The sequence below is a fragment of the Peromyscus californicus genome, unplaced genomic scaffold, assembly GCF_007827085.1.
Source record: "Peromyscus californicus insignis strain IS unplaced genomic scaffold, ASM782708v3 Scaffold_12__1_contigs__length_115047231, whole genome shotgun sequence".
NCBI classification, from domain to species: domain Eukaryota; kingdom Metazoa; phylum Chordata; class Mammalia; order Rodentia; family Cricetidae; genus Peromyscus; species Peromyscus californicus.
This window is the reverse complement of record NW_026294413.1, coordinates 66,187,184-66,204,242: the sequence shown is the minus strand read 5'-3', so window position 1 is coordinate 66,204,242 and position 17,059 is coordinate 66,187,184. Positions and strand designations below refer to the sequence as shown.

Sequence of the window (17,059 nt, the reverse complement as noted above, 5' to 3'; positions counted from 1 at the left end):
TTGTTTTAATTAAAAAAAAAAAACTAGGACAGGGACTTGTCTAATCTGTCTTCACGACAAGATCCTGCTACTTAAACTGTAATAATAGACTCTTTTGAATAAAGTCTGCCAAACCATCTTTTAAAAACAAACAAGGGGCTGGGAGATGGCTCAGCGGTTAAGAGCACTGGCTGTTCTTTCAGAGGACCTGGGTTGGATTCCTGACACCCACACAATGGCTCACAGCCACCTGTAACTCCTGTTCCAGAGGATCTGATAACCTCTTCTGAGCTCCATTGGGACCAGGCACAAGTGTAGTGAGCAGAAACACATGCAAGGCAAAACATTCATATAATAAAAGTAAATAAAGATGTAAAATTTTTAAAAAATTTTTACAAACAAGTAAACCAAGTTGGATATGGTGGACATACACCTGTAATTCTACCACTTGGAAGAATGAGGAAAATATGATCATGAGTTTAAGACCAGACTGGTAGATTCTGAGGTTCTGTCTTACCTCAGAAAGGATGGAGGGAAAAGAAAAGAAAGAAAATAAAACGTGAAGCATGCAATATAATATTAAAAAGAAGATATTTTAGAAATGAAGTTAAGAAAGCCCGTGTTTAGGGGTGGCAGCTCAGGGCTAAAATTTTAACATACTGGAGAGTTGAGGCAGAAGGATAGTTGTGGGCTCAAGGCCAGCCAGGTATACAGTATCAGTTATCTCAAAAATACGAAACAAGAAAGAAAGTATGTGCCCCTTACAACTCTAAAAAATTAAATTTATATATTAAAGACATAAAGTTGGTTAATGGGTGAAAGATAAGGATAGGCATAAAAGGAGAACACGGTTAAGTTGGTAGCAGGCTTCATTCTAATGTGACTGTCCTTGGCAAAGAAGCCTGGAGAATTCCTGGTTTAACGAGTCAGTGGCTCACTTTATGTCATAGCACCCGCCTTTCACAGCTAGTTTTCTAGCAGGTAAATATAGTAACTGGAAAATGGAAATCAGAGCTTACCATGCATCGTAAGTCTCACAATTTTACAGGTCTCAAACCTACGTATATGAATGCAGCAGATCTTAACTGTTAGAACAAAGATTAACCTCATCCTAAAGCTCTGATAAAACTCACCATCCATTTTTAATCTTTTTAGAAGCAGCATTTTTCTCTGAAACAGACACTCCTAAAGCCCCGAGAAAGAGCTGATTAAAGACATCTAGAACAGGCCATACTGAATTTTCTACACCAGCCACAACTGTACTAGATTAAAAGGAGCATGACACGGGGAGTTAACTGTAGGCCTATTTTATTCAGAGATGCCAAGAGCTACACAAAAGCAGCTAACTCTGAATGTGTTAACAATGCTGTTTCAGTTAATTTAGTCAACAACCAACATCCTCTTTCTGTTTGGAAAAATTAAGATTCAGAAAGGTTCAGCAATTTGCTGGAGATTAACTGAGGCTTGAACCCAGGTCTGACTGACTGAACAATGCTACAAGCAGGCACTCCAGTACCGTAAGGCACAACATGACACTCGGCAGCAGATGCTCTAGACAGAAAGCTTATCACTAACTTATTGCATACACATACAATTCATAACGATAAAACCAGAGCTTTTCTAACTAAAGAAAGTCAGCCCAAAAATATAACTGAATCACATATCCAAGGAGCAAATGGCTCTACTGCGGTATAAAAACACACTTTGCACATTTTGTCTTTTCCTTCCCAGGAATGCTATCTTCTTCCTCAGTTAGCAACAGCCTTATTAGACACCAAATGTTTTCACACACTCAATCCTCTTCAACAAAGTAGTTCTACATAGTCTACTGTACTATGGTTTAATAAAATTCCATTTCTCCATAAAGAAGAAAAAAAAGCTTCCATTCAACAGAATGCTTTATAAAAAAGCTAAGGACATAAAGGACTGAGCTTCATGGTTAAGTTTTCTACAAATTCACCACATATACAACCCTTCCCATTGTTAAAAGGATATAATTTGGAGGGAGAAAATTCCAGCTCAGGACTTGGTTGGCTAGTGCAAGGTACCGCTGAAACACTGAGGACATCTGAGCACTGAGGTTCTCCCGCCTGCTGAACTCCTGCAGAACTCCAACTGTTAACATGAAGATTTGGCGAAGGTCTTCTTCCTATGGTCAAAAAATCACACCAAGTTTTGCATGACACTTACTCAAAATGCATTCCTTTTCAGAATCATAAAACAACAAGAACCTTAAGGTTTCCAACAGATTGCTTTACTTCCTTAAGAATGTTTTCCATCTTGAGGCCGCTAACCAAAATGACATCAGTGTGCTTTCAAGGGACACCATTTACTGTAATATAAGTGCTCCTCCATGCAGGGAAGCCTGTGAGGGCGAATGTGACTGTAGAGCTGGCAGAGTCAGTTGCTATAGTGCACAGACTTAGGACTCAAGCCAATGCCTTCACATAACTTTACTCCAGAGCCAAACAATACATGAGAGAGACAAAGAGCCCACACCATCTGCAATAACATTTTAAATACATGACCCTCTTTGGCATTGTGCCAGTCCTATTTTTAAGGCCAGCAGAATCCTATCAATTGAAATAGCTATATCTAAACATGAATAATGATAAACTAAGGAATATTTATTATAATATTCTTTTTTTGTTGTTTAAAGATGAGAACTGAATAATTAACTTCAACTTATCAATTACAGTAATCAAATTTACCAATTTACTATACAGCCTATGAAATCTCAGCACAAGTCTTCAGGCATAAGCTATCAAACATCCGAAACAAATGCTCTTGCCATTAGGAACAAACTGGGCAAAAAGTAGACTATCCAGTAATTAAAACACAAAACAAAGATATCAATACCTGAAAAACTCGTTTGCAGTTCCCGTGGAATTCCATACTCAGTCCAATGTTGCTAGTTTTACTTGAACTTGAGAACTCACTCAACAGTGCAGTCAGAATAGAACAGGCCAGAGTTTGCTATATTCAATAAGATATAATTATAAGGCATTCATTTTTTCAAAGCTTTGTTTCAACAGATTTTGCTCAAACATATTCTCTGTATGCTGTCTGTCTGAGCTTTAGAACTTCTAACTCCCCAGCAGAGACCTGGGTACGGCTAAGAAGACTGGCTCTCTTTTCAAAGTAATGTGGTAAATGTTAACAGCACACCTCGCCTCAAGTTACACCAATCAATGTAGGACTAGAACTCAGGGCATGAGTCTACTCAACCCTAAAGTTCAACTGACATTTTAAATAATTCAATAATTGTTAAATGCCCTGTTTCATTTTATGCTTGAAAGAACCATGACTTGAAGAGGGTAGGTGATTACCGGAAGCCACCAACAATCAGACTCGTGTCTCCCATTCTATGTTCTGATGAATGTAAAATGTATTTTCAAACAGATGAAACACAACACAGACTTTAGTTTCCAAAATATCAAACAGGTAGAACCTCACAACTTTTTAAATCAAAGAAAGAAACTTTTCCTTTTCACTGGATCCACCAGATAGTAATACCAAGTCATTAATCTTATTCACAGACTATTTAGAGTCAAGGTAATAAGGATGGAGATAAGGATATGAATTAGTTTGGCATATCCCCAGGGGTTAAACAGAAATATGCACACTACCTCTGAACCCCCGCAAGATTAAAGTCAAGATGATACTATTTCTGCAAGCTTATACAACAGCTGACCACAGAGGGACCCACCCCACCAACTGCAGCATCTTTGTTCAGAAATGCTTCTGATGTTAGTACCTTGACCTTACAGATGCTTAGCTTGGCAAATCTTAGCAAACACATATAAGGTTAAATTCCTAAAGACTGTAGGGCAGATATTTGCTCAAGGTAAATGACAGTTACATGGATGAACTATATACTACTTTTTTAAAAAGCACTTAAAATTTTCCTTTAAAAACGTCTTTTAAAAATTTAAAAGGAAGTAGTTACTGTTTCCTTCTTAATCTCAATAAAAATAAGCACAGGTATTCAACTTCATGCTGCCTGGAGAATCCAGAAGTTATCTATGAAAGGTGCCTTCTACAATGATGAAAGTCCTCTGGATATTCTTAGTTTAGTTTTTGTGCACACATATATACTTAGGTTTTTGTTGTTAATAACTAGCTGTATTAAGGGTTGAACCCAGGTCATTATAGTCATATGGCAAGTGCTCCTCATCAGAAATGGACTTAGCCTTGTCCCCATACTCAAAGTTTACTTCAAAATATACACTTATTTTAATACAAAAGTTCCCTCAGCTCCAAATCTTGAAGAAAAATACATGCCTGTTTGAATACCATTGTGAGACTGAGGAAGACGGTCTGAGAAATGAGGTACAAACACCTCATATAGAGAGCAATTATCCCTGTCTTACTCTTCAAAGAGACTTCAGACATTTATCAAGTAAAATAATCTTCATTTTAAAATGGCTTCCTTTTAAAAGGTGATTAAAGTGCCAGTCATCAGCGGAGTGTAGAGGCACAGTCCATAGTTCTCCAAATCCTCCTTATTTGGAAGCTGTGGCAAAGGGATCATTTGAAGCCAGCTTAAGACTCTCTCTCTCTCTCTCTCTCTCTCTCTGTATGTATACACACACACACACACACACACACACTGTGACGCTGCCTCAAATACACTCCCCAAAAAGTTAAAAAGGAAATAAAAGCACCAGCAGTCAATACTTCACAGATACATTTAAATAAAATTGATCATCTTCAAATGTGATTATGTGTACATTTATGAGAAATTTGGTGGGGGAATATACTAAATAAAATAATAAGCAAAATTAAATTAAATTAATAAAACTTGGAGGAAAATATTAACTCACAAGTCCTAATGACTTCTAAGACTCTATAATTCTAAAGACAATTTTAGTAGTCTACATTTTTGTAACTCTTAGTCTTAGCATCTTATCCATCCTTTCTAAATAAGACCTTATTGATTATAATATTATGAAGATAAAATATTTGAAAACATATCTTCTTAAAACAAGAAAATTAACTCCAGAATCTCACATATCAATCACAGAACACAGTTCACACATGAACTTACACGAAAACACAGACACTTGAAATCCAGAAGCTTGTTAAATGCAAAATGCCATCATCCTTGCAAAAAATGCTCTAAAATACTTTTCACAAGTAATTGATAACACAGGTTGGTTTCTGGTACTTTCACAAAGTGGTATAGTTTCAAAACTATGGTCATTTCAGATTTTTAGTACAGTGTCTAATTATTAAAACATATATTCACAATAAAGATTTGCTTTCACATGAAATAAATATTTTCTAAGCTCATATTAAGAGCCAAATGAAAAGAGAAAAACAAAACAAAACAAAAACAAAACCCCAAGGCAAAGCTAGTGAGAACCTTGCTAGGTGACTGAGGATTTCGATAAGTAGATTTCCTTTAGCTACACAGGAGAGTTCAGCAGACAGAGGCCAGCTGCATCAAGAAACAGAGCCATCCAACAAAGCAAGCTCACGTTAAGGATGAACATACTAACCCATAAAGGCCAGTGAGTACAGAGCCTCACTCTCTCTCTCCCACGCCAGCCCACTCTCCAAAGTGAACGCACACTTCCTAAGGAAAGTGAGGAAGACTCCTGCGGTGGGAGGGGTCCTAAAGAGGAGCACCACTTTAGCCCTTATTCTCAATCCGTGATCATCAAGAACCAAATGCGTTCTCGTCACAGCTTTGCCTTTCTGAACATAAATATACTATTTTTAAATTATTTTTTCAGCCTATGAAAATAATATAGTATAATTTTAATCTAAGAAAAACTAGAAGGTTAAAAAAAGTTCAAAGAAAATACAATTGCCTATAATCTTATTGTCTGGGGGTTATTATTGTAATAGTTATTTATAGTTCCTTTAATTTCTTAATGCATGTATACACATTAGTTATAGAATAGCTAACAATTTATATACTTTATACTCCTTTTTCCACTTTAGTTTTAAAACAAAAAGAAATCTTTAAGTAAAAACTTTTCTATTTTATTACATCACTTAGAAACTTAAGAAATACGTGAAATATGGAGATATCAAATGCTATTTTGAGCCATACTTAAAATCATCACCTCTCAAAGAACTGAATTCAGTAAGATATTTCCAAATACTAAAAAATCCAAGAATTCAATCTCTCATTAATTTGAAAATCTTGTATGGATATGAGATTAGCATGATAAACTCTAATTGGACTATACTACTCTAACTAAAGGATGCCAAATGAATAAACTCATTCCTTGGAGAAAGTGAACTAAAGACTGATGATAAATAAAAGAACAAAGTAAAGTACTCTGCTATATATCAACAAAGTAGTTCGCCCTAGTCACAAGACAACTAAGCATATCATAACTGTGTAAGATTCTCGATTCCCATGTTTACTCACTTTCAGTACTTAATGACGACAGGAAAGCCAAGCAAAAAGCAGCGCCCAGGGAGAGTTTCCCAGGTCAGAAGGAAGAACTGTCCTCCCTGCCTGGGAGAGAGCACCAACTTTGGGTCTCACCCCTGGAGAAGGTTCCTGTCAGCTTGCTTCAGGCATTCGGTGCTCAGGGGACACAACTGCAGTGCCTTTTACTCCCCCTCCAACGACCAGCACTTTTAAGTGCTGTCCCTGCCCTTTGTCAGTCACGGCCAGATAGCATTCTATACTATAGACAGCGACTCTGATACTCAAGAGGGTCAGAAGCAAAAGCTGTCGTTAGGAATTTCAGTGAAATCTGATGAAAACTGAGAAACAGGAGATTTTCATACTAAAGAGGGATTTGACCGAAACCACAAGCACAAATTTTCAGTTTTAAGAGGTTATGATAAGAACGCTTCATTTATCTAGATCATAAAGAACAAGTCCATATCTGTTACTTTCTAAATTCAACAAAAACATTTTGAAAAGAAAACTTACACCTTGTACATTTTTCTAAGAGAAGCCCTTTTATATCAACTCTATGACAATAAATGACTACTTGGAAGCCACTCAAGAAAACAGGCCTTAGGTCCTTGGACAAAGGGATATCAGCTCTCCTGCTTGCTGATTTATGTCGACTTCACAGGCAGGGTCCCTCAAGTGGCCTCTGTGGTAGCCTATGATTCACTGTGGTTCATTGAGGCTGGCAACATGACAACCACCAGCAGGCAGTTCTTTATTGATCATTCTCATTTGCTAATTTAGAAAGCAAGTAACAAAATCCATTGTGCTGGTGTCTGAGATACATTATGAATAAAAATACTCTGTAGGAATCCTTAGTGATACAAGAAGTCTACTGTGTAGACCAGGGAAACAGAAAAATGTAAATTCAAACAGTCTCTTTCCCATTTAACTGGAGGCAAGGCATTTCATTTATCATGCCGATAAAGTCTCATCTACTCTCTGCCCTACTAATCTAGTTACCCTGGGTTCAAATTAAATGATGTGTTGTAAGTACTATGTAAATGCAGCAATTAGAATGAGGTAGAGTGAAGGTAGTGTTTTTATAATTATCATAAAATTGAGTTGTTTTGGTCCTACCTCGTGACTGCCATCTAGTTCTGTCAAATTAGAAATGCAAGATAATTATCACTTAGAAATAGAAGAGGATCATTAAATATTGCTAGAAAATAAATGCATGTTTCCTAATGTTTCTGTAAAAGATTAATTTTTATGTGTAGGAGTGCTTGCATGTATGTATGTAACCAGAAGAAAGCATCAAATCTCTTGGAATAGGAGTTATAGATAGTTATGAGCCACCATGTAGGTGCTGGGAACCAAACCCGGATCCTCTACAGGAACAGCAATTGCTATTAACCACTGAGTAATCCCTCTTAAGTCCCACTCTCATTTCTGTTGTTTATAAATTCAGATCACTAAAGCAAGTGGAAGACAGTGCAATAAGGTCTCAATCTCACAAAAAGAAGTGTTCATGAGCTGAGAATGTAGTTCAGCTGGTAGAGTGCTTGCCTAGAATGCATGAAGCCCTGGTTTAGATCACAGGCATTACATAAAACTGAGTGCTGGGGTACATGGCTGCCATTTTGGTACTTGGGATATGGAGACAGAGGATCAGAAGTCCAAGGTATCCATGGCTATATCCCAAATTTCTGGGTCAACCTGGGATACATGACACCTGCTCTCAAAGGAAAACTTTTCATAATATAGCTTCTCACTAAAGTACTGGAAATTCAAAAGTTTATTCACTAGCTGACAATTTAAAAAATAAAAAACTGTCTTCATGCTAAAATTCTTACAGCAGCATTCACACTTCTTGTCCAAGCCTTTCATTTCATGCTGACGGAAAACAACACCCTCAGAGACAGCTTGCCTTCCCAGTTCACAAGCACAAGACACTAACTCCAGCTGACAAAATAGAATGCTCTAGTTCAGAGGGAGGATTGTCTCTTATAATAGCCTGGCTCTTGCCTCAGGATCTTTATTACCAAGAATAAACTGTATGAAAGGTTGCCATACTATATAGCAGACCTCCAGCTGTTCTTCTAAGAAAACATCAATGAGACTTTGCGATAAGGGAGATTAACTTGGCTATCGCATCCAGGGGCAGCCCTGGATAGACAAGTGAATTTCTCACCCACTTCTGGCCAACATGAAAAACAGGAAGAAAGGAGGCTTAAATGTTGCATTAACTATCTTTCAAAATGATTTAACATAAGCTTATCTTATTACTTCCAAAGGAAATAAGGCAAATATGAAATAGATTAAAATTCTAGTTTCTATGTCAGCCTAAAAAATAACCTAAGCTAGGTAAGTTCCAGGCCAGCCTGGTCTACAGGACGAGTTCCAGGATAGGCTCCAAAGTTACACAGAGAAACTCTATCTTGAAAAACCAAAAACCAACCAAACAAACAAACAAACAAAGACCATAAGCTACTTTTCTAGGAAGAACTTCCCTATCTCTGTCAAACTAGTATTGACAGCAGGCCTGACAGTTCCCAACTGAGATGAAATAAACACAGCACCCATCACAAGCACCATAAGAGCCTGCTCACAAGGATGAGCATGGAAAGATATATTTCGTAACTGTATAAGCACCAACAATATACTATGGCACATGGAAAGCTAATAAATGCTCTTTAGAAAAGGTCTTATGTCTTACTCTGGTTTGTTTTTGTTTTATCTTATTATTTTTAGATAACTGTATTTTTTTTTCAAGGCAAGGTTTCTCTGTGTAGCCTTGGCTGTCCTGGATCTCGCTCTGTAGACCAGGCTGACCTTGAACTCAGAGAACCGCCTGCCTCTGCCTTCTGAGTGCTGGGATTTGAGGCGTGTGCCACCACCGTCAGGTCAGATAATTGTACCCTAATGACAAAGAAAGGGTGTGGATTTGAGTGGCTGGGAAAAATATGGGAGAAGTTGAAGAAGTGGAAATCGTAATCAGAATATATTGTATGAAAAAAATCTATTTCTAGTAAAAATAAATAAATAAATAAAAATAATTTTTTAAAAAGGTTATATGAAGGCTGAAATCTATATCTTTACAGTGATAAAGCAAGGCACTACACTTAAATGTCCTCTCCCAATGTTTTACACGTTTATGAAACTTTCTATAAAATGATCTGCAAGAAACCACATCATAATCCTTTAAAACATTAAAAGGAAAGCTAAAGTACAGGCATTGTATTATATTTTAAATACAAGATTATTAGCTTTCACTAGCAGATACTGTCTTCTGTGTCTCCACACTTAGAGTAGTTAGTTATACAGGGTGAATTATTAGAGCTTATGCTCCCAAGATTCTGCAAAGGAAGGCTGGGAGGCTGCTAGGGAGACGGGGCAAACACTGCACGAGCAGCCTGACAGACGTTAGGACACTGGGTTTCCATACTAAGGAACTCATGCCCAGAGAGTGTACAGTACTTATTGTTCTGGTTAAGTAGTTAGTAATTGACAGAGCTGTAATTAAGTATGAATAAAAAAATCAGTGCACAATTGCAAGTTGCCCTAAAACCCATGTAAACAGGTTCGTGAGACTAGTACAACCAACAGCGATATTTTGAAGGGAGGCAGCCAAGCTATAGTTTCTGGCCAGTGAAGATCCATGGAACCATCAAATAGGGTCAGCTGGATGGCTCAGGAGGTAAAGGCACTTGCCACCGAACCTGGCATGAGTTCCATCCTTGGAACCCATGGTTGAAGAAGAGAACTGACTCTCAAAAGTTGTCCTTTAACCACACATGTGCTATGGCGCACACACATGTACATACATATAATGGCAAATGAAAGATTTTAAAGAAAAAGCCATCAGATGATTTCTGTTACTGGCACCTCTTCATATATCACATACAACCATCATATAAAGAAGGTTTTGGCCACTGATTGTTTCAGCATGCTCCTTTCCTACCAAAGCTCTGCTCCTTTCTGCTGAGGTTATTCATGTCTCTAAGTCTAAGGAAGCCTTAAATTCTTGAACCATTCCCACAAACTCTTCACCGTCCAAGAGGAAGATACATGAAAACATTTCACTGGTCTGCAATCTCATTTTCTGGACCTACTGAATGAGCTGGTTTCATACCACTCTGCAAGGACAAGCACAAATGACAATGTGTGCTTCTCACTCACCAAATAAACATAGAGAATTTTTGTTTGTTTTTTGAGACAAAGTTTCTTGGTGTAGTTTTGGCTGTCTTGAAACTCATTCTGTAGACCAGGCTGGACTCTAACTCACAGAGATCCATCTGCCTCTGCCTCCCAAGTGATAGGATTAAAGGGTTGTGCCACCACCACTCAGCTGTTTTTTGTTTGTTTGAATATAGAGGCTTTTTGTTTTTTAAATTTAATGTTTCAATGTGGCTAGCAAATTCATTTCATCCTATCACTGAAAATGGTTCTACCTCCAACATACTGAACTGCTAATACTGTAGAATTCCTTGGTCCTGTTATTTAGAAATTTTACTTTAAAAAGAAAATCTTATTGCATACGGTGGCACATGCCTTCAATCCTAGGATACAGGAGACTAACGAAAAAGTTCAAGAGTTCAAGGCCAGGCTGTTACACAGTGAGTTCCAGACTAGTCAGTAACACAACAAGACTCTGACTCAAAAACTGTATGTGTGGGGTATGTATGTATGTATGTATGTATGTATGGGGGTGTCTACTTTGACCACTTCAAGAATCTCAAGGATATTAAACCTTTCCAAATGTATGTGCTGTAAATATAGCACAATGTTCTCCAACCGCACTGTCTGCTCTGTCACTTGCAGAACAGTTATTTTGGTGGCTCAAACAAGTCTAACTGTCAAGCTGCCATGAACTACATTTTTTGCTACATCAAATCTACCCATGGGGGAAGGAGAAGAAAACTCAGTTCCCACCAGGTGCTCATTCCTAAGAAAGGCAGGACAATTTACCTGTGCTGTATTCTCCCAGTGCCAAGAGACAAGCAGGAGGGCAAGGGCAAGCTACAGACCCCTGCACTACAGCCCCAGCTGCAAGAACCAACAAACTAACCCAGGGAGCATTAGCCACAGCCTCAATGCCACAGCTCCAGTCTAATCCTGTCCACTGCAACAAGATGTCCCAAAGCAAAATCTACAAGGGGAGCGTCCAGCGTAGTGACCACAAGGGCTGAACACAATCATTACCATGAAAAGGAACATTGGCAAGTCAATGCGAGTGATCTGATCATCATTCTAACTGTTCTAACACTAGCTCAGGCTACATCAGAAACAGATAGCCTATACATGAGGCTGGTGTGTGGCTCAGTAGACTGTACAAGGGTCTGGGTCCAAGTGCCATCATGACAAATAAGTAAGTGCCATATGTATCTCTTATAGAAGGGTCCCCGAAGAACTGTATAGCCTCACACAGATAGCTCTCAAGTAGTTCAAGAAAATAAACTGTGATTTGGTAATTTGGTCAAGAACAATAGTCTGACATCTGCTCACCTGAGAGAACCACCTAAAGTCATGGAGTAGTTAACAATTTATATTATGCCAGATACCATTTATATTTAACTCAGCCATTTCTATAATTACCAGTACTTTCTAATGCTTATTAAAACTGAGGGTGGGGAAATGTTCAATAGAAATGATTAATAATAATGAAAAACCAACCATGGGGGCACATGTCTTCAACCCCAGAACTCAGGGGCAGAGGGAGACAGGCAGATCTTTGAATTCCAGGCCAGCCAGAGGTACATACTAAGCCCAAGTCTCTCCACCCACAGAAAAATGAATATTAAGGTGTATTAACTCATTATGTCTTACAATCAATTAAAATGATTATGAGCACAGTGGCAACACAGAAAAACACAGAATCAAATGAAAAAGGCTAAATATACTTTATCTATATTACACACACATATTTAAAGAGAAGCAGAAATGTCTGAACAAATAAAACTGCCTGGCACATTAGTTTGCATGCCTTTCTTTTATACTACTATTGCCAGAATGCTATTATGATAGGCAAAATAAAAAACATTTACAGATACAAGCAGTTAGCATACTTACCACAGTGGGATTGCCACTACTTATCAATTGGCTGACTTCATGAAAAATGCTTTTGCAGTCAATTGACTTATCCAATGATCCTCGTTTTACAATTACTGCTACTGCTAATAGAATCTGTTCCCGAACATACTTTTGGAGGCTGCAAAACATAAAAATTGTGAAAACATTTACGGTTGTCTACTATAAATACACCAGAAACTACTAATAATGCCACCTACCCCTGAGAGCAGTATAATCTCCTAAGTTACACAGAGACTTACAGATCTGCTCAGCTCTGTTATTACTGGCTATGTAACCCTGGGCAACCCAGCATACAGTCTTGGTTTTTCCTCTTCTTTAAAACGGAGATAATAGTCGGGATTATTGTAAAAACTAATGCTCCACCCTAATCTAGGTTACATAGTCAATTTCAGGCCAGGTTGGGCTATACCACGAGACACTGTTTCAAAAAGACAAAACATCAAACAAACACAAAACATGTTCTACCCTAGGATTGTGTCCACTACACACATACTAAATGCTTTAAGCAGTGTCCAATACATGCTAACTCAGTTCCTTGTTGAGTACCTAAGGTGGGGGTATTACTAAATAAGGTCATTCTGATTTGATATCCACATCCAACCAGCAGTATCTCAACCCTTACCATTTAATGAGAAAAGGCAAATTCCAGCTCTCCAAGGTCCTATCTAAGCCAGGTGTCACCTCTGAGTGACAGCAGAAACACCCATTCCCAGCCAAAACATTCTGTAAAGCCTACCGATCACAAGGGTAGAGAGACTTAAATGCCTTTTTGAAACCCCTTCTTAAAGGTCAGGCTACAAAAACACGAACTTTATAACCTCCCAAATGTCATAAAGATGTGCCCTTGTACCCTTGGGACAAGTCACATCCCTTACCGTGGACAACAAGACCGAACACAGCTTTTCTGGAAGAGTTCCAATGTCCTGTCATCCCGAGTAGTTATGAATAATGCTTACTCTGACTTTCAAAGGTGTCCCAGTTTGGACATAAGTTATACATATGGTCAGGCGTTCTCAAGCCTGTGACACCCAAGTGCCTGCTCTGCTCTCTGACATCACTCTTTCCATACACTCAGTACGGTGGGCATATGGAACTCCTCAGTTCCTGGGTCCACACTCTTACACTTCCAGGCCTACGAACGTCTATTCCTTCTGCCAAATTGTGATGTCACTTTCTCCAGAAAGTTATCACTAGAGGCTCCCAAGGTACCAACATGTGACATGACTTATCTGTTACTACTAAACTCTATCCTGAAGATCAACCACCCCACTCTAAGCACACTAGCATATGTAAAACTCAGGATTTGCCATATAGAAGGTATTTAGTAAATATTTATTTCCAAGCATGTGTCCCTGCATCAAGACTAAAGTCAAAATATTCCTACAAAATACAGATTTCGGGTGGGGGTGGTAGCACATGCCTTTAATACCAGCAGAGGCTATTGGACCGCTAGATGCCAACCTAGTCTACACAGCAAGTTCCAGGCCAGCCAGGACTTCATTGTGAGATCCTGACTAAAAGAAAAAAAAAAAACAAAAAGTCTCTACTGGAAAGAATTAGAAAATACTAGAAAATTAAAAAATTTACTAAGTCTTATGCAAGGATTTCTGTAAATGAACATGCTCAAGAAACACTGTTAACTCCATTAATTATCAGAAAATTAGCAAAAAAAGATTAGTCACATAAATCAGGCAAGGTCACAGAGTCAAGTGTGGCAGAATGGGAATGCATACTTCTTTCTTGACTATTATGCTACCTGCCTCTTGAAAAGGAGGCACAATGTATCAAACTGGATATAAATTTTACCTCACTTAGAATGTCAGAAAAGAAAACCTGTACATGTAGTGGTAAGGACCAAATACACAATCCCTATGTACACTAGACTGTACCACATAATCTGTATAATCCTACCTATAGTACACCAAAATTTGCTACTTGACCCTAATCCTAAATGAGTGGATTAGACAAATAAATTCTATTAGTTTCTATAAAATAAGAATGCCCTTGCCATTAAAGACAAAAAAGTGGCTGAATTACTCTGGCTTTAAAGAGATGTAGCAGGAGCTGGAGAGCTGGCTCAGTGGTTAAAAGTACTTGCCGCTCATGCAAAAGACTTAAGTTTGGTTCCCAGCACCTACTCAGTGACTCACAACCACCTATAACTCCAGCCCTCTTCTGAATTTTTGGGGCACCAGGCATGCACATGTTGCAAATACACACATGCAGGAAAAAATACCCTTACACAGCAACTGGAAAGATGAGCAGCCAAGCGCACTCACTGCTCTTCTAGAGTACATGGGTTCAGTTCCCAGCACACACACACAGTGGCTCACAACCATTTGTAACTCCAGTTCTAGGGGATCTGACATCTTCTTCTGACCTCCACAGGCACACATATGGTACACAGATGTACAGGCAAGCAAAAAATTCATACATATAAAGTAAAATAAATACATTTAATAAAAATTAAAGTACTCATGCACATTTAACTTAAAAAAAAAAAAAGGCATGATAACTGAACATAATAACATCTAACTTGTAGTTAAATCCTGGACTAAAAGACAGCATATTTTACTTAACTATAGAAAGCAAACATTAACAGAGCCAAAGACACAGACTGTATATTAGTAAGAAAAATAACCTACGGTGGGAAGATATACCTAACATTAGTAAAAGAATGGAGGCCGGGCGGTGGTGGCGCACGCCTTTAATCCCAGCACTCGGGAGGCAGAGCCAGGCGGATCTCCGTGAGTTCGAGGCCAGCCTGGGCTACCAAGTGAGTTCCAGGAAAGGCGCAAAGCTACGCAGAGAAACCCTGTCTCGAAAAACCAAAAAAAAAAAAAAAAAAAAAAAAAAGAATGGAGGAACTCAGAATATACAATGATATTAAGTAATGATATAAATGTGATAATTAGGTCTAGAATATTGACGGTGTGGTTTCAGGGGAGACACACTCAACTATTTAAGATGAAAGCATTGTAGTGTGAGTGGCAATTTGCTCAAATGTGACAAAATGTTAAGTGAGTTTGCCAGGCAGTGGTGGCACACACCTTTAATCCCAGCACTTAGGAGGCAGAGGCAGGATCTCTGTGAGTTCAAGGCCAGCCTGGTCTACAGAGTGGAGTTCCAGGACAGCCAAGGCTACACAGAAAAACCCCGTCTCAAAAAAACCAAGGAAAAAAAAAAAGGCAACTGAACTTTTACCAGGACAGGGGTGTGTATGTGTTCACTGTGCTGCTGTGTCATCTTTTCCAGAAGTTTTAAGAAGTTTTCAAAATAGTGTAGGGAGGAGGCAGTGCTTATCATGAGATCTTGGGTTCCACCTGACGCCATACTCACAGCACTAACACACACAGTTTAGGGAGAAAAAAAAAAAAAAATCAAGGGAATATTTCAATACAGAACCTTTTGTAATCAACTCTAAAATAGCTTCTCAACTACTCAAAATGATTTAAGAATGGAATTTGGATAGCACAAAAAAAGCACATATACCAGCATCAAGGAATATCTCCCCCATTACGTCTACTGCAGCCTTGCCGAGTTCTGGGTTTCATGGAACGCAGTGGAAAAGAAAGGCTCTCAAGAGGCCAGAAGTTCTACTGTGACCCTGACTACTTAGGAAAACCACTGTGTGACAACAGTTGACTCAACCACAGGAAAAGTGTCATCAAATCACTGTTCTGTGAAAGTAAAAAGAGGACAAAACCCCAGAAAAACAAAGAGGCTTTATGACAATACCTAGTCCTGGGAGCAGGTGATACAAAGGCTGCTCTTGAGACACAGGGGCCTAAATACTAAAGCTACTAGTGGCATACAAATATTTCCTTTCTTTTTTTTATTCCTTCCAGTTTTTAGTGACAGTCATATTGTAGGCCACTCTAGCTTTGAACTTGCCTTCGAAATGCTGAAATTAGAGGCATGATGTACTGCTCTTAGCTTTAAAAAAACAAAAAAACCTGAGCTACCTATCAGCCTCTAATTTCTTAAAGTCTTGATACTGATAAACATAGACCTTCATGTTAAGTTCCTTTTATTATATAAATACAAACGCAAAGATTTCTCTCAATTTCTCTTTAACCATAAGAATACATTATCAAAATTTATTTCAAATTATTTTGCCAGAGTAAAGACCAAAACAACCATCATTTTTAGTAAAATAAAGCAAAAATGTGTCAATTCCATACAAGAACAAATGTATAGTCTTGTAAAAATATTTAAACATTAAAGAAAATTCACTTTACATCACTCCTGAAATTTGACCTTTTCAAAGTAAACAAAGAATTTAGTGCTTTTTCTTCTAAAATATTTTCTATGTACATATATATGTATCATTTGGCTTGTTGATGGCTTAATTTCTTCTTCTTCCTCTCTGGGGATATGCAGCTACATCTTATAATACCTAGCCCATGCTAAACTTCCTAAACATATTAAAAGAAATAAAACACCTTACCACACATCTAAGAACAAGTAAATGTAAGTTTTGACAGAGTCAAAAGTCAAGTTGTATTTATAACCAAATTCTTCAAAATTTAACAACAATTTTATAGAAGGTACTTTCTTTAGTATCAGAAACTTAAGTAAAAGTTATGATTTTCATCAAGTATGAAAGCAAGCTACAAT

The 17,059-nt window shown here is 38.0% G+C and overlaps 1 protein-coding gene across 2 annotated transcripts in view; it reads right to left on the bottom strand.

Annotated features, from left to right (window-relative positions):
• Xpo4 (exportin 4) overlaps nucleotides 1-17,059 on the bottom strand; it is a 97,557-nt gene that overhangs the window by 55,368 nt on the left and 25,130 nt on the right. For both annotated transcript variants that reach the window (XM_052733101.1, XM_052733102.1), the window contains exons 4-6: nucleotides 12,419-12,557; nucleotides 2,839-2,955; nucleotides 1,975-2,128 (exon numbers count right to left, since the gene is read on the bottom strand). In XM_052733101.1, the coding sequence (XP_052589061.1) occupies nucleotides 1,975-2,128; nucleotides 2,839-2,955; nucleotides 12,419-12,557 (410 nt within the window). The remainder of the gene's footprint in view (nucleotides 1-1,974; nucleotides 2,129-2,838; nucleotides 2,956-12,418; nucleotides 12,558-17,059) is intronic.